Source organism: Ceratotherium simum, chromosome 11 (assembly GCF_057802395.1).
Source record: "Ceratotherium simum simum isolate JZ-2026a chromosome 11, ASM5780239v1, whole genome shotgun sequence".
Classification (NCBI taxonomy): Eukaryota; Metazoa; Chordata; class Mammalia; order Perissodactyla; family Rhinocerotidae; genus Ceratotherium; species Ceratotherium simum.
In genome coordinates this window covers 2937354-2961401 of record NC_141910.1, presented here as the reverse complement: position 1 = coordinate 2961401, position 24048 = coordinate 2937354, and the positions used below count along the sequence as shown (strand labels likewise).

General features: G+C 37.7%; 1 protein-coding gene across 1 annotated transcript in view; it reads left to right on the top strand.

Moving 5' to 3' along the window:
- Window positions 1-24048, top strand: part of DNAH6 (dynein axonemal heavy chain 6) — a 271015-nt gene that overhangs the window by 215357 nt on the left and 31610 nt on the right. The window contains exons 63-65 of the mRNA XM_004437202.3: window positions 3336-3505; window positions 20104-20294; window positions 21260-21420. Of these exons, the coding sequence (XP_004437259.2) occupies window positions 3336-3505; window positions 20104-20294; window positions 21260-21420 (522 nt within the window). The remainder of the gene's footprint in view (window positions 1-3335; window positions 3506-20103; window positions 20295-21259; window positions 21421-24048) is intronic.

Below are 24048 nucleotides of genomic sequence, written 5' to 3'. Positions count from 1 at the left end.
TATGTAAAATGTCCCATGTGTGTCATTTTTTGGATGCAAGACTCCATATGTGACCTTTAGCTCAAACTTATGTATATATTTTTTGGTCTGTTGTTTAACTTTTTTTTTGAGGTATAATTGACATACAACACTATATTAGTTTCAGGTGTACAACATAATGATTCAATATTTGTGTATATTGTGAATGATCACCACAATAAGTATAGTTAACATCCGTCACCATAGATAGAGAATTCTTTTTTCTTGTGATGAGAACTTTTAAGATATACTCTCTTAGCAACTTTCAAATATGCAATACTGTATATTAACGATATTTGTATCGTTAATGATAATTAAGTATTATTAACGATAGTTGCCAGGCTGTACATTACATCCCATGACTTATTTATTTTATAGCTGGAAGTTTGTACCTTTTGACTCCCTTCACCCATTTTGCCCACACCCCACCCTCCACCTCTGGTAACCACCAATCTGTTCCCTGTGTCTATGAGCTTAGTTTTTGGTTTCATTTTTTTTTTTAGATTCCACATATAAGCGAGATCATACAGTATTTATTTTTCTCTATGTGACTTATTTTACTTGGCATAATGCCCTCAAGTTCCATGAAACTTATTGTGTTTATATTACTAATGGTTTTTATATTTATTCTGTCAGTTCCTAAGAAAGGCATATTAAGGTATACCACTATGGCAGTTTCTCTTTGTAATTCTGGAATTTTTCCTGTTATATCATGTGAAACTATGCTGTTAAATACAAATAGGTTTAGGATTATTATCTTCCTAGTAAATTTTTCCCTTTTTTATTAAATAATATTCCTCTTTACTCTGAATAGTGCTTTTTTTCATTAAAATATATTTCTAATGTTAATATTTTTACAAGAGATTTATCTTGGTTAGTATTCCCCCTCTATATATTCTACACTCTTCATTTTCAGCTCTTTTGTGTCATCATCATGTTTTCGTGGTATCTTTAGTGGGATTTTGTTGTGGTTTTAAGCAGTGTGAGAGTCTCTCTTTTTTAACAGGCAAGTTTTAATCCAATTATATTTATTATGGTTATTGATCTATTTCAGTGGCTCTCAACTAAGGAAGATTTTGTCCCTCAGGGGACATTTGGCAATGTCTGAAGACATTTTTGGTTGCCACAGTTGGGGCATCTAGTAGCTAGAGACCAGGGATGTGGCTAAACATCCTACAATGCTCAGAACAACCCTCCACAACAAATAACCACTTGGTCCAAAATGTCAGTAGAGATGAGGCTAGGAAACCCTGATCTATTAGACTTACTTCTATCATCTTATTTTCTGGGGATTTTTTTCTTTGCAGGTTTTTTCTCTGCTCCATTTTTTTTCTTCTTTCTTTCCTTCAGATATATTGTCCACATTCTTTTCATTTCCCTCTCTACTGATTTGAAGTTCTGTATTCTATTTTTATTTTTCAGTAATTCTATTATGAATGGTTATTTAACTGAGTAAACCTACTAAGTGTGGTAGTTTAAAGTCTATATGGATCAGAATTTCTGGGATCCTAATATGCTTGTTTTATTTCTAAATAAAGACTAGAAAAAATAAAATGCTGTTCAGTAAATGCATCAAATAGAAATTATGTTTGTATATCGTGGACCAGTTAAACAGGACAGCTAGAGGTAGAGGTAGAACTCAGAAGGAAAAACACTACAGGAGAAGCCTAGAGATGGACAGTTAGGGGCACACCCAAAGCAGAGAGGGCTAGATGGAGCCTCGTAGACACAGAGGCAAAGAAAAAGGGAAGATGGAGGCTGAAAGGAAAAGCAATTCTGGGAACAACTCATCATGTTTGGACAAAAGGCACTGTGTATTATCCCTGTCAATTGGGACTAAAATTTCAGCAATTTAAAACAACTTTCCTGCTTTCATTTGTTAAATTTCAAGGTTTACTCTGGAAGTCCTGCAGAATTGTGAAGGTTTGTACACGTGTGAGAGAATGGCTTGTGTTCTAAAAGTGAGCTTTAGATCTTTGCAGCTGAGGTTTAATAATTAATTCCAATCTCATTCTTACTTTCAGAAGCTTCCTAATTACCTTAATCTTTTGTCTTTGATGGTTTCTAAGTGCTTCATGCCCTTTAGTTGAGAGTTATCATTTAAAATATGCTGTCTTATCTAGTCTTATTAGCCAGAGCCCTAGTGATTATACAATAAACAATGAGATCCTCGAGAGAAAAGAACTCCTTTTGGAATAAATGGTTTTACTACCTGGTCCTCAGAATAATGCAACCACCTTTAACTAAAGAGCACTATGGAGTGCTGTGCCCTGTGGTCTCATACCACATAATTGTCTATATCCCATAGAAATTAGAAGTCTTGCCGAGGTTCACACTACTCCAGGGCCATGGTCTTAAATGTCACTATATTTCTAACTGTCACCAGCTCTTTGATTGCTATTATTAAGCCCTCAGAGGAGAGCCCTAGCAGACCAACTGGAGAAAGTAGTTTTATAGCCTGAAATGCAAGCTAAGTATGTTCAACCCAATGAACCTGTTTCATCACTGTGTTGGCTTGCTGAGAAGCTTACAGCACACTGTGCACGCTATGCCCACAGGAATCTCCATGCTAATTCTTACTCCATGTTATAACCGTTGTAGGGGCTAACTAGGATCCTAGCCCTCACGTGAGATGCAAGCCCATTTCTTATATTCCGTGGGGGAGGCGGAGCAATGTATTTTGTTTGTTAGGGCATAAAGTTGTAAGTATGTCAATTTATTCCTATATTATTTATATTGTTCAAATTATATATGCCAGAATTTTCAATTTGCTTCATCTGTCCCAGGCTGATAATTGTGTGTTATATCCTACCACTTACCACTATTATGTTTTTTTCTGCTTTTTCTTCTACCTCCAGCGTAATTGTCTGATGTATTTTTATGCTATTATCTGGCAAATATAGGTTCATTTTATTGTGTTTTCATTATGGAGTTTGAATTTTTATTAACATAAGTTCACCTACTTTGTCCCACTTAATTATGTTTGCCTTGAATTCTAATTTATCCAATGTTACTACTATCACTTCAACTTTCTTTTTGCGCACATTTGATTAATGTATCTCTATGCATCCGTTTATTTTTAACCTGTTATTATTTTTAGCTTTGCTTTTTGTAAGTGGTTTGCTGTTGAATTTGTTTTCTGATCCAATTTTAAATTCTTTACCTTTTAATTGTTTTGGGTAGGGGGAGATTAATATATTTACATTTGTGGTAAAATGTGATAGTATATGTAGAGATTTCTTAATTACCAAATATATTATTTAATTTCAAAGTCAAAACAACTCTAATTAAAGCATCTTTTACAATTATGTTTCCAGGATCTTTTGAGACTTACATTAACCCACATGAGTGGAGCGTCTATTCTGAAATGAGGGAGGAAGAGCGCTTCATGACACAGGAAAAGGAGGCCATAAGCCATGATTCTTGGCATCCAGAATTAAGTTCTTTCCATAAGCTACTTCTTATTAAATGTTGTAAAGAAGAAAAGGTAGGATATTTTTAAATTAAAAAACTTTAATTATAATTATTTATAATTTTATAAATGTTATAACTATTTCTATTGTTATAATGATATTATTATTTAATAATTATTTATACTAAAACTCACCAGCCAGTTATGAGTGATGAACTGATTAGATATATTTGTTTAGAGAGTAATAATGGCCAAGTTTGGAAGGTGGTTCTAAGAAATAGAGACTCTGTATTATTAATAGAACATAATGTTTTATACAGAAAGTGATGACAGAAAAGGCTGGAGAGCCAACCAAGAACCTGATCATCCTAGTGGACCCCATTAGGGAACTTGTGTTCTCTGCTAGAGAGGACAGGGGTCTGCTGGAGGGTGTTAGCAGAGAATCGATGGGCCTTTCAGATCTTAGCAGCAGTAGGAAGAAGGCATTTGAAGACAACAAAACCAGCATCACCAAGACCGGTTTGAAGACTGCTGAAGTAATCTGTGTAAGAAATTATGGCCGCCTGAATTAGACAGAGGGCGTAGACTGAAGAGGTGGAGGAGGATGTGGAGATGAGGCAACTGGTGAGGCTCCCAGTTTCTGCTTGGGTGCCAAAGGGGATAGCTGTATTAACAACTAAGCAAATGTGAAAGGAGAAACGTGTCAGGGAAAGACGTCACTGAGTCTGCAGTGCCTGCCAGCTATCACAGTGGGTAGCAGTCTGGAGACCAATTAATATGTGGGCAGGAAACTCTGAAGAGAAATATAGGTTAGCAACAGAGATTTGGGAATCATCAGCATTGAGTTGGAAAGTAAAACCATGGGAGTTGGTGGAATCATAGGAAAATAACATAATAGAATAAGAGGACAGGTGGGCAAAGGATGAAACCCTGAGAAGCACCAACTTTTAAAGGGAAGAAAGAAAGGATGAGGAGCTAATGAGAAGAAATATTCAGAGGGGCAAGAAGAACACAAGGAGAAAAAAGTGACGTGGAAACGAAGGAGGTATAGAGTTTCAATACAGCAGAAGCTATTAACAGAATGAATGAAGCATTGCAGACAGTTCGTTTTTATATATACAGATTTAATCCCCAATTTCATCAATAATAAAGGAGTTGTATTATCTGCTGAGAATTTGAATGATGAGTTTCAGGAGGCACTAGAGAAAAATGGAAGTTGTTCCTATGAGAAATGAGAGAGAACTGGAAAAAGCCAAAGCATAGTTGGGAGATAATGATGCTGTGTTGTAGGATCTTCTGCCATCTCTGTGGGAACACAGAAGATAGGTTGTGGGGCTGACCTGAGTTATGGGTGATTGCAGTAGAAGAATAGAGGGTGCAAGGCCATTAAGACTATGGGTAAAAGTAGTTCTGGAAAGAGGAAGAGATCTAACAAAGGGCTTATAGACTGGGAGGAAAGGAAAAACCTTGTTGAAAGTTTCTTTGGGAGCAGATGGAGTTGGACTAGAGGTAGCAGAGCTAGAAGGATGGGAAAGGTTGTGGTCAAAGTTGAGTTAAAATTTTTAATGAATAGTTCCAAGTGATGACAATGTCCTGGGGGTGGCCATGGGTGTGGGTGACTGAGGAAGAGATGAGATGATGTGCACTGGAGTTAGAGATCAAGGAACTGTGAGGTTAGGATGTTGATGGCCACATGGACCCTGCACCTGGGTTGTATCACCTCAGATGGTGGCAAGACAAGGTCTGAGACACAGTTTATAAATCACTGGAACAGACGTGTAATGAAGAGGCCAGGTGGAAAGTCTTCATTGAATATGGGACAGTGGCTATCTGGTTGGATGCTGACAAAAATGAAAGGATGACTAAATGACAAGAGCCCCAAAGAAGAAGGAATTTTAAATATTAAGACATGGAGTCTAGAAAATTCTAGACTATGAGAAATTTTACAAGACATACAATCTGGTTTCTTCAAAAGAACACATTTTGGTTTTTTTGTTTTGCAAGAGGGAAGAGGAGATGAAGGATGAAACTTAGAGATTAGAAGAGACTTAGATGAATCAATCAATCTCTATATATAAGCTTTCTTTAGATCCTGATTTAAACATACTGTATTGAAACACACACATAGAGGCATTTATAATTTAATTAGGGAAAGGTGAACACTGACTAGATATTTGATGATATTAAGGAATTATTGTTCATTTTTTAGATATGATTATGGTACTGTGGTTATATGTTTTCTAAAGAGTCTTTATCTTGTAGAGACGTGCTGAAATACTTAAGGATGAGAAAATATGACACATGAGATTTGCTTCAAAATAATCCTAAAGAGTGGGGAGTGGGTGGGTGTATCAATGAAACAAGATTGGCCTTGTCTTGATAAATGTTGAAGCTGGTGAAACATTGGATTCATTATTCTCCAATTTTACATGTGCTTGAAATTTCCATAATAAAAAATGTTTTTACTCCCATCACATCCTTGAACACCAGGACTCTCTTGCAACATGTCTCCAAATGTGATCAAAGCTACAAATGATGGACAGAGTCATACCAAATTCACAGAGGACTAATTGAAAATTCTTATCAATGCATTCGACCAAAAACCTTACCTGTGTTAAACTACCAAACAAAACTTCCCTTACAAATCAACACCGAGAGGTCTAGAATCTAGATTAGGTTTCAGAAATGAAGAGCTAGATATGCATTCCTGAGAAGACAGGGACCTGAATCAGTCAAGACCACCAACAAAATCACCCTGAAGAGAAGACTGAAGTATGACAATGTTAAGTCGTGCCAGCTACACCTCCTCCCAATTACATACATTCATCACGGTGTTTAGGAACAACTCTTACCTTGGTATTGATTCCAGAGAATGACTTGCTAAGGAAATTGGGGTTCCAGAGTAAAGAATCCAAGTTCCAAAGATCTAGATTCCCTGCCCAGAGAAAAAGAGAACCTGAGGAAGCTTTAGAACAAAGACAAGACCAGAGACAAGACCTCTGTGATGAGAGAGTTCATGATAATCAGCCTGTTGTTCCCAGGTCTGTTAACAAGAAGAGCCCGTTGGGTGTCCAGTGCTTCTACATGGTAGTCAACTGCTCCTATGGGAGAAAGAGGATGTTCCAACACAGTGGCTTGTGTGAGATACTGCAATCCTGCACGAAAATTCAGCCTCCTTTAGACAGAGCATGTTTGGACTGAAAGATGAAACCTCATTTCAAAAAACTCTAAGTAAATCAGGTGGCAGACTCGTTAGAACTGCACGAGGAAGTAGAATGCCTGTCATTCTGACAATTCTTTCTTTGGCATCAATATTATCAACACTTCTCAGGACAAGGTTGTTAGAAATTTGAACTAGAAAGAGAAAGAAGAAATTATCATGTAGTTCAGAATCATCTGGAGGGCTTGGTAAAGTGCAGATTCCTGGGGCCCCTCTCCCAGAGTTTCTGATTCAGTAGGTCTGGGCTAGGGGCTAAAAATCTGAATTTCTAACAACTTCTCAGATGACGATGCTGCTGCTGATCCTGAGCTCACACTTTGTGAACCACTGCTTTAATGTGATTAAACATATATAAGGAGAAGTTCAGTTAGCAGTTCTCAGCAGTTCAGCAGAGAACTGCTTTATTCTCAAAGCAGTCAGAGAGACAAGGACATCAGACCATGTTCATGACCTGCAGCATCATTGGTTCCCAAGGCTAAATCCACTGGGAACCCTAACCTTGACAGTTCTGGAGTTTCAATCTAGGCTTCCTCTACCTCAGGAAGCTGGCAGTTTCTTTGAGAGCCAGGTTTTCTCCTAGTTGAAAAACCAGTGTTACCAGAGTTAGCCAGGGTGAAATCTTCTACTCAGAGCAACAATTGCAAGGCTTTTTCAATTTGGGAAACACCAGTTATATGAATGCAATTTTAAGCCTCTGCTGTCAATTCCCGTGTGCCGATTATTTATTTCAGCGAGATATCCCATGGAAGAAAATTCCCCATAATATTCTCATTGAATGCTTAGCACAAATGCTTGCTAAGAAAGATCCCTGTGACACAGAGACTAAGCAAGAGTTACTCGGAAATGTTAAAAATGCCACTTTAGCTGTCATAGACATATTCTCTGATCATGTATGGAAAAGACCCTCAAGAGGTTTTCTTAACAGTTTTATTGAGGTATAATTCACTTATCATATAATTCACCCATTTAAGGTGTTCATTTCAATGGCTTTTAGTATTTTCATAGAGTTGTGCAATTTTATAAAATTTGCATTGTCCAAAAAAGAAACTCCACACCCAGAGCCATCACCCTCCAAAGCTCCTATCAGCGCCAGCTCCAGGCAACCACTAAGGTACTTTCTGTCTCTATGGATTTGCCTATTCTGGTCATTTCATATAAATGGAATCATACAATATGCGGTCTTGTGTGTATGTTCTTTCATTTAGCCTAATGATTTCAAGGCTCATCCATGTTGTATCAAGTATTGGTACTGCATTCCTTTCTATTACTGAATAATATTCTGTTGTTATTGGTATACCATATTTTGTTTATTCATGAGTTGAAGGACATTTGGGTTGTGTCCACTTTTTGGCTATAATGAATGACGCTGCCATAAACATTTGTGTACAAGTATTTGTGTGGACATATGTTTTCATTTCTTTTCAGTATATACCTAGGAGTGAAATAGCTGGGTCATATAGTAACTCTATATTTAACCATTTAAGAAACTGCACCATTTTACATTCCCACCAGCAGTGTATGAGGGTTCCAGTTTCTCCACATCCCTGCCAACAATTTTCATTATCTGTCTTTTTTATAATAGCCATCCTAGTGGGTGTGAGGTGGTATCTCACTGTGGTTTTGATTTGCATTTCCCTAATGGCTAATGATGGTGAGCATCTTTTCTTGTGCTTATTGGCTATTTGTAGAACTGTCTATTCAGATCCTTTACCATTTTTTAATTGGGTTGTCTTTTTATTATGGAGTTGAAAGAGTTCTTTATATATTCTAGATACAAGTCTTTTGGAAAAAAATGTTCTCCCATTCTATGGTTGTCTTTTCACTTTCTTGATGGTGTCCTTTGAAGCACAAAAGTTTTTTTAAGTTTGATGATGTCTAGTTTATTTTTTCTTCTGTTGCTCATGCTTTTGGTGTCACATCTAAGAAGCCATTGCCAATCCAAGGTCATGAAGATTTACTCCTATTTTTTTTCTAAGAGTTATAAAGTTTTATCTTACATTTAGATCTTTGATCCATTTTGAGTTAATTTTTTATGTAGCATTAGGTAAGGGGCCAACTTGATTCTTTTGCATGTGGATATTCTGTTGTCCCAGCACCATTTGTTGAAAAGAATATTCTTTCCCCATTGACTAGTCTTGGTACTCTTGCCAAAAATCAACTGACCATAACTGTGAGAGTTTATTTCTGAAGTATCAATTCTAGTCCATTGATCTATATGTCTATCCTTATGTCAGTACTTCACTATCTTGATTACTGTAGCTTTGCAGCAAGTTTTGAAATTGGGAAGTGTGAGTCCTCCAACTTTGTTCCTCTTTTTCAAAATTCTTTCGGCTATTCTGTGTCCCTTGAGTTTCCATATGAATTTTAGGATCAGCTTGGCAATTTCTGAAAAGAAACCAGCCAGAATTTTGATAGGAATCCGTAGATCAATTTGGGGAGTATTGCCATCTTAACAACATTAAGTCTTCCAATCCATGGACGTGGGATGTTTTTCCACCTATTTGGATCTTCTTTAATTTATTCCAACATTTTGTAGTTCTCAGAGGTTAAGTTTTGCATTTCTCTTATTAAATTTATTTCTAAGTATTTTGTTCTTTCTGATGCTATTGTAAATGGAATTGCTTTCTTAATTTCATTTTTGGTTTTCTCATTGCTACTGTAGAGAAATACAATTGACTTTTGCATATTTTTGTATTCTGCAAACCTGCTGAACTCGTTTATTAGTTCTAATAAATTTTTACTGGCTTCCTTAGCATTTTCTATATACAAAATCATGTCATCTGCAAATAGAGATAGTTTTGCTTCTTCCTTCCCAATCTAGATGTCTTTTATTTCATTTTCTTGACAAACTGCCCTGGCTAGAACATCCAGTACAATGTTGAATAGAAGTGATGAGAGTGGATATACTTGCCTTGTTCCTATCTTAAGAAGAAAAGCACTCAGTCTTTCACCATTAAGTATGATGTTAGCTGTGGGGTTTTTATAGGTATCTCTTAACAGGTTGATAAAGTCTCCTTCTAGTCCTAGTATGTGGGGTGTTTCTCAAGAGCTTTTTTTTTTATATTATTTTATTAAATTTGTTTTTGGAGGGGGGAAATGTTACTTTATAATTTCCTTTTTAGAAAAAAACATTCTCAAATGATAGAATTGTTACCTAAAGAGACAGATTTTTTAAAATTTACATTGACTGAGCTATATTATTTTTTTCCAGATTTATTGAGATATAATTGACATGTAACATTGTGTAACTAAGAGGTATACAATGTATGATTTGATACACATATATAGTGTGAAATGATTACCACAATATGGTTAGTTAACACATCCATCACCTCACATAATTATCATTTTTTTCTGTGTGTGGTGAGAACATTTCAAATCTACTCTTTTAACAACTTTCAAGTATATGATATTGTTAACTGTAGTCACCTTGCTGTACATTAGATCCCCACTACTTATTCATCTTAAAACTGGAGGTTTGTGCCTTTGACCAAAATATCCCCAATTCTCCCACCTCCTATCCCCTGGCAACCAGCATTCTATTCTCTGTTTTCATGAGTTCAGCTTTTTTAGACTTCATATATAAGTGACATCATACAGTATTTGTCTTTCTCTGTCTGACTTATCTCACTTAGCATAATGTCCTTGAGGTTTATCCATGTTGTCACAAATGGCAGAATTTCCGTATATTTTATGACTACATAATATTCCATCATGTATATTTATCACATTTTCTTTATCTATTAATCTGTGGATGGATATTTAGGTTGTTTCCCTGTCTCGGCTACTGTGAGTAATGTTGCAATGAATATGGGAATTCAGATATCTCTTTGAGGTAGTGATTTCATTTCATTCAGATAAATACCCAGAAATGGGATTGCTGGATCATCTGGTAATTATATTTTTAATTTTTTAGGAACTTCCATGCTGCTCCATAGTGGCTGTACCAATTTACATTCCTGCCAACAGTGCAAAAGAGTTCCTTTTTCTCCACATTCTCACCAACACTAGTTCTCTCGTCCTTTTGTTAACAGTCATTCTAACAGATGTGAGGGGATATTTCATATGGTTTTGATTTGCATTTCTCTGATGATTAGTAATGTTGAGCACTTTATCATGTACCTGTTGGCCATTTATATATCTTCTTTGGAATAATGCCTATTTAGGTCCTTTGCCCATTTTTTTTTGTTTTTGTGAGGAAGATCAGCCCTGAGCTAACATCCATGCCAATCCTCCTCTTTTTGCTGAGGAAGACCAGCCCTGAGCCAACATCTGTTGCCAATCCTCCTCCTTTTTTTTTTTTTTTTTTCCCTTTTTCTGCCCAAAGCCCCAGTAGATAGTTGTATGTCATAGTTGCACATCCTTCTAGTTGCTGTATGTGGGACGCCGCCTCAGCATGGCCGGAGAAGCCGTGTGTTGGTGCGCGCCCGGGATCCGAACCCGGGCTACCAGCAGCGGAGCGCGTGCACTTAACTGCTCAGCCACAGGGCCGGCCCCTGCCCATTTTTCAATCAGATTGTTTTTTGCTACTGAGTTGTATGAGTTCCTTACATATTTTGGATTTTAACCCCTTATCAGATATGTAGTTTGCAGATATTTTCTCTCATTCCATAGGTTGCCTTTCATTTTGTTGATGGTTTCCTTTGCTGTGCAGAAGTTTTTTAGTTTGATGTAGTCCCACTTGTTTGTTTTTGCTTTTGTTGCTTGTGCTTTTCGTGTCATATCCAAAATCTCATTGCCAAAACCAATGTCAAGGAGCATTTTCTCTGTGTTTTCTTCTAAGAGTTTTACAGTTTGGGGTCTTATATTTAAGTCTTTAATCCATTTTGAGTTAAATTTTGTGAGTGGTGTAAGATAGGGGTCCAATTCATTCTTGGCTCACTTGTCAAATACTAGTAGACCATATATGCGTAGGTTTATTTCTAGACTCTCAATTATGTTCCATTCATCTATATGTCTGTTTTTATGTCAGTACCATACTGTTTTTGATTACTTTTGATTACCTTTCTAATATAGCTTGAATTCAGGAAGCATGATGCCTTTAGCTTTGATCTTCTTTCTCAGGATTGCTTTGGCTATTTCGGGTCATTTCTGGTTCCATACAAATTGTAGGATTGTTTTTTCTATTTCTGTGAAAAATGTCAATGGAATTTTGATAGGGATTGCATTGGGTAGTATGGACATTTTAACAATATTAATTCTTACAATCCATGAACATGAGATATCGTTCCATTTGTTTGTGTCTTCTTTACTTTCTTTTATCAATGTCTTGTAATTGTCAATGTACAGATCTTTCACTTCTATGGCCAAATTTATTCCTAACTATTTTATTGTTTTTCATTCTATTGTAAATGGGATAGTTTTCTTTATTTCTCTTTCAGATATTTCATTGTTAGCATATAAAAACACAACTGATTTTCGTACATTGATTTTGTCTCCTGCAACATTACTGAATTCGTTTATTAGATCTAGCAGTTTTTTGGTGAAGTTTTTATGATTTTCTATATATAAGACCTTGTCATCTGCAAATAGTGACAGTTTTATTTCTTCCTTTCTGATTTAGATGATTTATTTCTTTTTCTTGTCTAAGAATCGGCATGGTGAGAGAAGGCATCCTTGTCTTGTTCCTGATCTTAGAGGAAGAGCTTTCAGTATTCCACCATTGAGTATGATGTTAGCTGTGGGCTTTTCATAGAAGTCCTTTATCATGTTGAGGTACATTCCTCTATACCCAATTTTTTGAGAGTTTTTATCATGAAAGGATGTTGTATTTTGTCAATGCTTTTCCTACATTTATTGAGATAATCATATGATTTTTCTCTTTCATTCTATTATGTAGTGTCTCCCATTATTGACTTGCATATGTTGAACCACCCTTGCATCCCTGTAATAAATCCCACTTGATCAAGGTGTATGATCCTTTTAATGTGCTGTTGAATTCTGTTTGCTAGTATTTTGTTGAGAATTTTTGCATGTATATTCATCAGAGATGTTGGCCTATAGTTTTCTTTTTTGTAGTGTTCTTATCTGGCTTTGGTATTAGGGTAATGATGGCCTTGTACAATGAGTTTAAGAATGTTCCCTCCACTTTGATTTTTTGGAAGAGATTGAAAAGCACTGGCATTAATTCTTCTTTAAATGTTTTAGTAGAATTCACCACTGAAATCATCAGGTCCTGGGACTTTCTTTGTTGTGAGCCATTTGATTACTGATTCAATCCCTTTCTTGCTATTGATCTGTTCAGATTTTCTACTTCTTCATGATTCAGTCTAGGTAGGTTCTATGTTTCTAGGAATTAATCCATTTCTTCTAGGTTATCCAATTTGTTGGCATATAATCATTCATAGTAGTCTCTTATGATCCTTTGTATTTCTGTGGTATCAGTTGTAATGTTTCCTCTTTCATTTCTGATTTTATTTATTTGAGTCCTCTTTTTTGCCTAATTAGTCTAGCTAAAGGTTTGTCAATTTCATTTATCTTTTTAAAAAAAATAGCTCTTGGTTTCAGTGATCTTTTCTATTGTTTTTCAGTCTCTATTTCATTTATTTCTCCTCTAATCTTCATTTTTCCTGCCTTCTGCTAATTTGGGGCTCAGTTTGTTCTTCTTTTTCTAGTTCCTTGAGATATAAAGTTATGGGGGTTTTATTGAGATCTTTCTTTTTTCTTAATGTAGATGTTTATTGCTATAAACTTTCCTCTTAGAACTGTTTTGCTGCATCCATTAGGTTGTGATATGTTATGCTTCCATTTTCATTTGTTTCAAGATTTTTTTTGTGTGTGTGTGTGAGGAAGATCAGCCCTGAGCTAACATCCGATGCCAATCCTCATCTTTTCTGCTGAGGAAGATTGGCCCTTGGCTAACATCCATGCCCATCTCCCTCTACTTTATATGGGACACCGCCACAGCATGGCTTGACAAGTGGTGCATTGGTGCGCACCCGGGATCCGAACCTGCGAACCCTCCGGCCGCCAAAGCAAAGTGCATGCACCTAACTGCTAGGCCAGACCCTCAAGATATTTTTTGATTTTCCTTTTGATTTCTTTTTTGACCAATTGGTTGTTCAAGAGCAAATATATCTCCACATATTTGTAAATTTTCCAGTTTTCCTCCTGTTATTGATTTCTAGTTTCATACCACTGTGGTTGGAAAAGATACTTGGTACGATTTCAGTCTTCTTAAACTTGCTAAGACTTGTTTTGTGACCTAACGTATGATCTGTCCTGGAGAATGTTCCATGTGCACTGGAGAAGAATGTGTATTTGCTGCTGTTGGATGGAATGTTCTGTATATGTTTATTAGGGCCATTTGGTCTAAAGTATAGTTCAAGTCCAATGTTTTCTTATTGATTTTCTGTCTAGATGATCTATGCATTGTTGAAAATGTGGTATTGAAGTCTCCTATTATTGTATTGCTGTCTATTTCTCTCTTCAGATCTGTTAGTATTTGCTTAATATATTTAGGTGTTCCAATGTTGGGTCATTTATAATTGTTATATCCTCTTGATGATTGACTCCTTTATCATTATATAATGACCTTCTTTGTCTCTTGTTACAGAGTTTTACTTAAAGTCTATTTTGTCTGATATAAGTATAGCTACCTCTGCTCTCTCTTGGTTTCCCACTTGCATGGAATATCTTTTTCCACCCCATCACTTTGAGCCTATGTGTGTCCTTAAAAACTGAACTGAGTTTCTTGTAGGCAGCATATAGTTGGGTCTTGTCAGCCAGTCCTATGCCTTTTGATTGGAAAATTTAATCCATTTACATTTAAAGTAATTATTGTTAGGTAAAGACTTACCAATGTCATCTTAAAAATTGTTTTCTGGGGCCAGCCTGGTGGCATAGCAGTTAAGTGCGCGTGCTCTGCTGCGGCAGCCTATGGTCCAGATCCCGGGCGTGCACCGACGCACCACTTGTCAAGCCGTGCTGTGGAGGCGTCCCATGTAAACTAGAAGAAGATGGGCATGGATGTTAGCCCAGGGCCAGTCTTCCTCAGCAAAAAAAAAAGAGGAGGATTGGTGACAGATGTTAGTTCAGGGCTAATCTTCCTCACAAAAAAAAATTGTTTTCTGGTTGTTTTGTAGTTCTCTTGCTCCTTTCTTCCTTTGCTGTCTTCCTTTGTGAACTGAAGATTTTCCATAGTGGTATGCTTTGATTTTCTTACCTGTATCTTTTGTTTATCTACTGTAGGTTTTTGCTTTGTGGTTAACATGAGGCTTACATAAAACATCTTGTAGATACAACATCCTATTGAAACTGATATCAACTTAACTTTGACTGCATTCAAAAACTTTATCCTTTCTCTCCCGAACACATTTTATTTTTTTGATGTCACAGTTTATTTATTTTTATATTGTGTATCCATTAACAAATTATTTTAGCTATAGTTATTTCTAATACTTTTATCCTTAAACCTTTTACTAGAGTTAAGTGATTAACACAACATAATTAAGTATTAGAGTACTTTGAATTTGACTACATACTTACCTTTACCAATGTATTTTATATTTTATATGTTTTCATGTTACTAATTAGCATCCTTTCCTTTCAGCTTGAAGAACTCCTTGCAGCATTTCATGTAACGCAGATCTAGTGGTGCTGTACTCCCTCAGCTTTTGTTTGTTTGGGAAAGTATCTCTCCTACTTTTCTGAAGGATAACTTTGCTGGAGAATTATTCTTGGTTAGCATTTTTTTTCTTTTGGCAGTTTGAATATATCATCCCACTCTCTCGGCCTGCAAGATTTTTGCTGAGAAATCCACCGATAGCCTTATGGGGGTTCTCTTGTATATGAGGGTTTTTTCTCCTCTTGCTACTTTTAAAATCTTCTCTTTGTCTTTGATTTTGAATAGTTTTATTATAACGTGTCTTAGAAAAGATCATTTTGGATTGAAATTTTGAGGGAACCTATAAGCTTCATGAACTTAGATGTCCAAACCTCACCCTAGATTTGGGAAGTGCTCAGCCATTATTTCTTTAAGCAAGCTTTCTGTCCCCTCTCCCTTTCTTCCCCTTCTGGGACTCCACTAATGTATAAATTGTTTCTGTTAATTGTATCCCGTAGTTCACGTAGGCTTCATTCACTCTTTTTCATTCTGTTTTCTTTGTTCTCTTCTGACTAGATAATTTTAAAGGACCTGTCTTCTACTTCACAGATACTTTCTTCTCCTTTATTCAGTCTGCTGTTTATACTCCCTATTGCATTTTTCATTTCATTCATTGTATTCTTCAGTTCCAGAATTTCTGTTTGGTTCTTTTTTATGATTTTTCTCTCTCTATTAAACTTCTCATTTCGTTTGTGTATTTTTTACTGATTTCATTGAATTGCCTGTCTGTGTTTTCTTATAGCTCACTGAGCTTCCTTAAAACAACTATTTTGAATTCTTTATCTAGAAAATTGCAGATCTCAATTTCTTTGGGGTCAGTTACTGGAAAATTATTGTGTTCTTTTGTCATTTTTCCTTGATCTTTCATGTTCCTTGGGGCTTTGCCTTGCTGTCTTTACATTTAAAGAATCAGTCACCTTCGCCGGTCTTCACGGACTGGCTTTGAGAGAGAAATACCTTCTGTTAACCCTATTAGAAATTCTGAGGCTTTCTTCAGACCTTCTCTAAGGATATTTGCTCCACACTTCTTATTCTCTCTTGGGGGAGAATTCTTAAGATTGTATGCCTTCTCTTGATCCTGCAAAGCCAGGCCAGGTGCTGATAGCCTCTTATTTGCTTTCCTTAGGGCAATGCTAAATGCTCACGTTTCTGGGCTTTCTGCCAATCCCACAGAGTTGGGCCAATTTTTTGCACGTGCTCACTAGCTATCTGCAAAGGTTCACCTCACTGCCCTCACCATCAGGGACACACATAGGGAGCCAGCCATGGGGTGGGGGGAGGAGTGTGGCTCAAGCATGCAGAGAAATGGGAGTGCCCATGGGTCAGTTAGGAGGATCCGCAGGTGAGTCATCCCCAGCAGCTTGTGGGCAGGCTTCCTGATGGAGTGTGAGAAGCAGTTAGTAGGAACACATTCCTTTGATATGTTCCATTCTGAGCCCTGTTCCACTCACCATCCCCCAGTCGTGCAGTTCACCAATCAATATTCTGGATGGAGTGAGGATAAAATGGGCCTCTTGAGCAATATCCCACCAGGTGCTCACTCACACGCTCTCACCTTCCGCCCATGGGAGAAATCATGGGCTGAGAAGGTCAGTATTGGCATTGAGCTGTGCTGCCTTGGGAGAGGGGTGACACAAGTAAAGTGAGACTATTCCTCTTAACCTCTTCCATGTGTTCAATCTTGGATATTTTTTTTTTCCCCCAAGGGTGTGCTGAACCTTCTCTGCTGGACTCCCAGACTTTCACAAAGGCACTCTCATCCATGAGTAATTGTCAAAATCAGTGTTATTTGGTGGGAAGATTGTAGAAAACTCCCCTACCACCATTTTGATCTCAAGAGTTTTTAAGTCTCTATTTGGATTAGCAGAAAGAAGACATAGGAAAATTAAATAAATCAAGGGAAACTAACACTGAACTTGAGGAAGAAAATTTACCTTGATGGATTTTTGCTGATAACACTGCTACCAAAATGTACAACTGTTATTACTAACTTTAAGTTTGAGATACTGTAGTTCCCAAAACCAGTTTAATAACCTATCCCTATCCATTAACCTTCTGCAAGGAAAAAAAAAAACACTTCCTTAGTCCATTCAACATTGTCTTGATTTCTTCTTTAGGGCTCAAGAACTTGAATATGCATGGAGATGGATAGTGGTGATAGTTGCACAACATTGTGAATGCATTTAATACCACTGAACTATACACTTAAAAATGGTTAAGATGATAAATTTTATATTATGTGTATTTTACCACAATAGAGAGAAAAAAAGAACTTGAATGTGATGGAGAGAAGTATAAGCACAAATGTTTTATTATAACACAAAATTTGTCACCCACTCAGGGTCTTTATTCTTCATCTAATACACTATAGCTTAAATGAGGTTTGGTCACTAATGAAGGATGAGCAGGGCTCATTATTCCTAAATATTTAAGCTTATCTTCTCATCATAATGAAGGCACAAAACCACCCCTTCCTCGTCGTACTCCTACCAGCTCAGCACTGTTTTGATCCATAAAGGACCACTCTCTATTCAGGCTGTTACATCAGTGATGGGTTCAACATCAAGAAGCAAGACTGGTGCACTTATACTGACTAGAATGACTCGAATCCAAGAAGCCTCTGTACTGAGTGAATGAGATAGGAGTTGTTACATTATCTTTTATATGGACAAGATCTTTAAAGCACTACTGGGGGCTGCCCCAGTGGCATAGCAGTTATGTTCCCACGTTCCGCTTCAGCAGCCCAGAGTTCGCCAGTTCAGATCCTAGGCTCGGACCTATGCACTGCTCATCAAGCCATGCTGAGGCAGTGTCCCACATAGAGCAACTAGAACTAGAAGGATGTACAACTATGACATACTACTATCTACTGGGGCTTTGGGGAGAAAAAAGGAGGAAGATTGGCAACAGATGTTAGCTCAGGACCAATCTTCCTCAAAAAAAAAAGCACTATTGGAAACAGCAGGGAACTCCTAGCCACTTAGTATGAAAGTGAGGAGGACCATTTAGCAATGGTGGTGAGGCACACATGCCTGGGCTGGCACACGTACACACTCCTATTGTACAGCCTTTTCTTCCGCCTGAGAATTGTGAACCTTACACATTACTACAGAGACACATGGCACTAGACCAAATCAAAAGACAGGAAACTGCATGCTAATTCTACAGGAAACCTTGGCTCTATAGCTTTAACTGATACATCTCCTTTCTGTATTCTATGTACCTAACCATGTTCTTGGACATATGTATTTCTGGGTGTATATTAGATAGACTAGAGCCCAACCCAGAGTATGTTTTATGCAAATTCATTTTCTGCATCTTTGAAATGTTTCATAAGAAAAGCAGCTCATATACATGAGAAATTGCACATGTAACCAATAGCTTGTGATCTTTCATTAATAAAGCCATTGGAAACATGGATGTCTATATAATATTAATGGCAGTTTGTCCTGTTTACAAGAGAAATATTTCTCCAACTTTTTAATTCAAAAACATTTCATGAGTGTGTTACCACTTTTGTATTTATATAACAGCCCCAAGAAATAAATTATTGGTGCTTTGTATGTCGTCATTCATTGTAAATTCTATGAGCACTTTTTGTCAAAGTAAAAAGCAAATAATTAGCTCATGTCATCAAATATATTTTAAATAAAAATAATAAAGAAGTTGATGCTGGAATTATACTTAGTCACACAGTGACGCAGATAGAACTAAGCTCCAATCCCCTTGGCCCTGTTGCAGGGCTGTCTCTTCCAGACCATGCCACCTTACAGTTGGTACCACAATATATCCTCACTTTAAGTGGGCAAGCATGTGAACATCTGTTCCTAGGTTGGTCACAGAAGGGTGTAATCAAGGCCATGGCCCTGAACCAGGTTAGGATGCCCCCTCCCCAAACAATAACAACAAAACATGGTAAGACATGTTTGAACAGGGTGATGTCAACATCCAATCGAGGGCTAACATTAAAGCAGGGACACTGCTTACAATTGTGCAGGATGTGCACACAACCCTTAAGAGAACCATTCACATTGTAGATATTATAGATTAGGTTTGTATATTTATCATGACAGCTTTTTGGCACAAGTATCTTGAAGAAGGGAAACCTTTTTCTATCTCATGCAAAGGCTCCATATGGGCTAGAGAGGAAGAGTTCTGTAAAAGCACAATTAGGGTAAGTAGGCTAGGGTGGGATCAGCGAACGAAATACAGTGGTGTAGGAAATGGCCAAGCAGGGGTATGATCACCAGGGCTGAGGCTGGTTCCCAAGAAAGGTCAGAAGACGTTGATGGGTAAATGAAGGGTGAAGATCGGAGACAGTATATGGAGTCAATTCTTCTGAGAGGTTGGCTTGTGAAGGAGAGCAAACAAATGAAATAGTAGCTGGGAGGGGAGCTGCAGTTAAGGGAAGGCTTTCATTTTGGTTTTAAGAATAGGAGACAGTAGAGCCTAGTTGTATGAGTTGTATGACGATAAGAAGATCAAGGAGAGAGGGAGAGATCAATAATGCAGAAAGACAATGGAAGGACTGAAAGTAAAGTCCACGAGAATGCCAGAGGGATGGGACAGAAGGAGGCAAGGACGGGGAAACAGTATGAGGGACTTTCCTCTCGTCCCATAGTTCATCTTGCCCAGTAAAGTCATGAGAACCACGGCTGTCAGCGGTCATGTGATGTATAAATCCACCAAATTGTTCTATAGGAAGAAATATATCTAATCAAGAGAGAGTGGGTGCAGAAGGACAGGGCACCACCCTCTGAGACATTGAAGGGGAAAAATAGGATAAAATTATGAAGGGTCCTCATCCAATATATTATTTATTTTAATGTTTTTCTTTTCAACTTTCAGGTAGTTTTTGCTCTTACAGACTTTGTAATAGAAAATCTTGGAAAACGCTTTATAGAGACACCCTCTGTGGACCTGCCTACTTTATATCAAGACATGTCATACAACACTCCCCTGGTATTTATCTTAAGCACAGGCTCAGATCCCATGGGCGCATTTCAGAGGTTTGCCCGGGACAGCGGGTATTCAGAACGGTAAGGTCACGTGGTGCAGTTTTAATAATTCATATGAACATCTCCTTGTTAAAATTTGCCTTTTTTCTTCCCTCTGTGAAGCATGAATTCCTACATTCAGGTACCCCTTACTAAATAAATTAAGATACATTAATATTTAGCCATGTATGTTGTTAAAATGGGATCAAAAATCATAAAAGCAGATGTAAACTTCAGTTGAGCACTAGTGGAATAGTGACTAAAACTTGTTATTTAAGACATTTTAATTTAACTGTAAAAGTTTTTAAAAAACTGTAAAGTAACTGTAGTTTACTCCCTTTGCTCAAATGTGCAAAAAATTCCCTAGCTCTCTATGTTGTATTATTAATCTCATCTTTCTCATGAGCCTCTACTCTGCTGGGTATCAAGGGCAAGGGGGAAATTTAAACTTGCACGTTTACATTATTATTTTTTCTTCTGATTTAAATGTCTCCAGGGTAAGCTGATTTGTTTTCTTTCTCAGAAAAGCTCAGTCTTCCTGATTTCTCCTTCTTCCCCCAATCCTCCCCAACCTGGTGTCCAGAGGGATAGAACAGTGCACAAGACCACAGGGTGGCAGGGGAGAGTAGGGGGTCTCACATCTACAAGGTAATCTCCAGCTCTGACAGGACCCTGCATGGGTGGCTGGTCTGGCCTCATTCCTGGACTGGGGATTACAAGATGATGGATCCCATCTGTTCATTTGGAGTTTGTAGTCTGTATTAGTCAGGCTTCTCCAGAGAAACAGAAGCGATAGGAGATATATATACATACATATACATATTAGTCTGTGTGTTATAGTAAAAGTGGTTTTAAAAATAAGAAAAAAAGATATGCACCTCTATCAGAATGAGGATTTGAAATGTGTGCCGAATCTAGGCAAGAGTCTACTATCTTTAAATTTCTTAATAACTGCATTGCTTAAAAATGACATAAACCAGCATTGATATTATTGTCGTTCAATGCAGGGTGCAATCAATTTCACTGGGGCAAGGACAAGGACCCATTGCTGAAAGAATGATCAAAGATGCAATGAAATCAGGAAACTGGGTATTTTTGCAAAACTGCCATCTTGCTGTTTCTTGGATGTTGGCAATGGAAGAGCTAATTAAAACCTTCACAGATCCAAGTATGTTGAACACAAAGCATTTGCATAATAATAACATTTTTACGTAGCTTTTCTTGTTGAATCCAATCCTTACAGTAATTCTTTATTGTAGCATTGTGTTTCCCCATATTAAAGAGGAGAAATTTGAGACCTAGAGGTTTAGTTAAGTTATACAACCCAGATTCCAGAAAAGGTCTTCAGACTCCAAGCTGAGGGTATGATCCACTGGATCATTTCTGTTTCATGTTGCCTTCTATGGGAGGCCATTTGAATTCAAAATAGGTTACATATAGGCATGATAAAAAGAAATAGAAAAATGGACTTAGGACAAAAAAAGGAAATTAAATTTTAATGAGAGAAGTTAAGGATTAGAGTTCAATTTACCACCGATCCCCTTAGAGTAGTAGTTTACACTTTTTATCCTCATAACCCACATGACAACTACCCACATGTGCCGCACAGCCACACACACCCCATAGGTGTGCCCAGCATTATTCATAGTTGCTACCACTAACTATAATATCACTTTCTTTCCCACTCAAGAAAGTATAATGGGCTGCAAAGAAAGAAGTGGAGTTAGAATCTACTCATTTTTATTTTTTTTTTTATTTTTTTATTTTTTTTAAAGATTTTATTTATTTATTTTTCCCCCAAAGCCCCAGTAGATAGTTGTATGTCGTAGTTGCACATCCATTCTAGTTGCTGTATGTGGGACGCAGCCTCAGCATGGCCGGAGAAGTGGTGTGTCGGTGCTCGCCCGGGATCCGAACCCGGGCCGCCAACAGCGGAGCGCGCGCACTTAACCGCTAAGCCACGGGGCCGGCCCTGAATCTACTCATTTTTAAATGTTAACATAAAAATAATTGAAACCTTAGGAACGGTATTACTGGTAATAAACAGCGTGGGCCCCACTTCATCACTCTGCCAGGAGGCCATTGGGGAGAACAACCAACCTAGGATATCCAGAGCCCTTTCTCTGGGGTCTTCCTTTGTGCTCTGACCGCAGAAAGCTTTCTGGGCAGGTGAGACCTATGCAGCTGGTCTTGCAAGTGACTTTATTTACTGCTACCTATTAAGGTGAAGAGCCGCTCCTTCACAGGGTGGCCAACCTGCACTGGTTACTGAGCCACAGCCAGGACTTGCAGCCTTCCCCTAAAGGCCCCTCACTTCCTGGCTGCCCCCACCCCACACACACACTCCCACCCCCACACACACCCCTGCCTTCTGCAGGCTGCTTCCAACAAGGATAAAGAGTCGTTACATCTACCATCCAGAATCTCCACTCTTTTGCAGTGCAAATAGGAGACAGCCTGCTTCTGGCTGGGCTTGTGACTTATTTCCACTTAAATAATTAAAGAAAAATGGCACAAAGGTCTTCACTAGTGTTTAGGGGTCCCTGATGATTAGGATTATAATTTTTAAAAAAATGCTAAGGGGGGCTGGCTCTGGAGGCCCAGTTGTTAAGTTCAGGGCACTCCACTTCAGTGGCCCAGGTTCAGTTCCCAGGCACGGACCTACACTGCTCTGTTAGCAGCCATGCTGTGCTGGTGGCCCACATACTGAAAAATAGATGAAGACTGGCACAGATGTTAGCTCAGGGCGAATCTTCCTCAGAAAAAAAAAAAAGTGCTAAGAAAGGCATCTGAAAAGCAATTTGCTGCAGTGGTACTACATGAGCCTTCAGAATGTGGAGATGTCATTCAACTTGACGATGACCAGGAAAAGGGCATTTGCCAGTTCTTCAAGGAGACTGGACGGGCTGTGGAAGCCAGCTGAAGTCATTGGTGGATATTAAGTGCTGTGGCTCACTAAAGCTTAAGTGGATAGAAAAATCCTCTTCTGGCCCTTCCTTCAATCATTTATTAACTCAACCATTGGAGTTCTGATGTTTAACTTGAACCAGTATAAAGTACATTCAGGTAATAAGCTGAAAAGAGAAAGTGAAAGAAAAAAAGAAAAGAAAGAAGAAACAAAAACTCTGGACTTGAAATTCTAAGACCCAAGTAGAATTCTGCCCCCACCACTTCCTGACTGTGCATATTTCATCTCCTCTCTGGGCCTCAGTTTCCCCAGCTATAAAAATGACTTCATGGCATCATTGCTAGAAGTCCCATACTAAGATAATTTCTAAGACACCATTCCAGCTCTAAACTTCTATGATATTTATGAAAGTTAAGATTCTTGATGCTTTTGCAATTATAGGATAAAAAGTATGAAAAAAATGCTTCTCTAAACCTGGCCTTTTTCATTCTTTGGTTTTTTGGTTAGTGAAATCATTAGCCCTAAGACTTTGGTTGACGTTTGACTTCTATACCTAATAGTTTTTATCATGCAGCAATTTTAGCATTGTTCTAGAATTGTACTAGAACTAACTTTTAATTTTGGCTTTTTAACGTAGCTTGTGACTTTAGATTACCAAACCAAGAGGCATAAATTCAGCTTTCATCTGCATTCATTCATTCAATAAATATTTGAGAAACTACTGTGTACTACGCACTGTTTTAGATGCTTAGGGTATGTTGGTGAACAAAACAACCATAGATATCTACCTGCATAGAGCTTACATTCTAGTGAAGGAGACAGACAATAATAAACCACATAATAAGTAATTTATATGGTATGATAGAATGTGGTCAGTGTTTTAGAAAA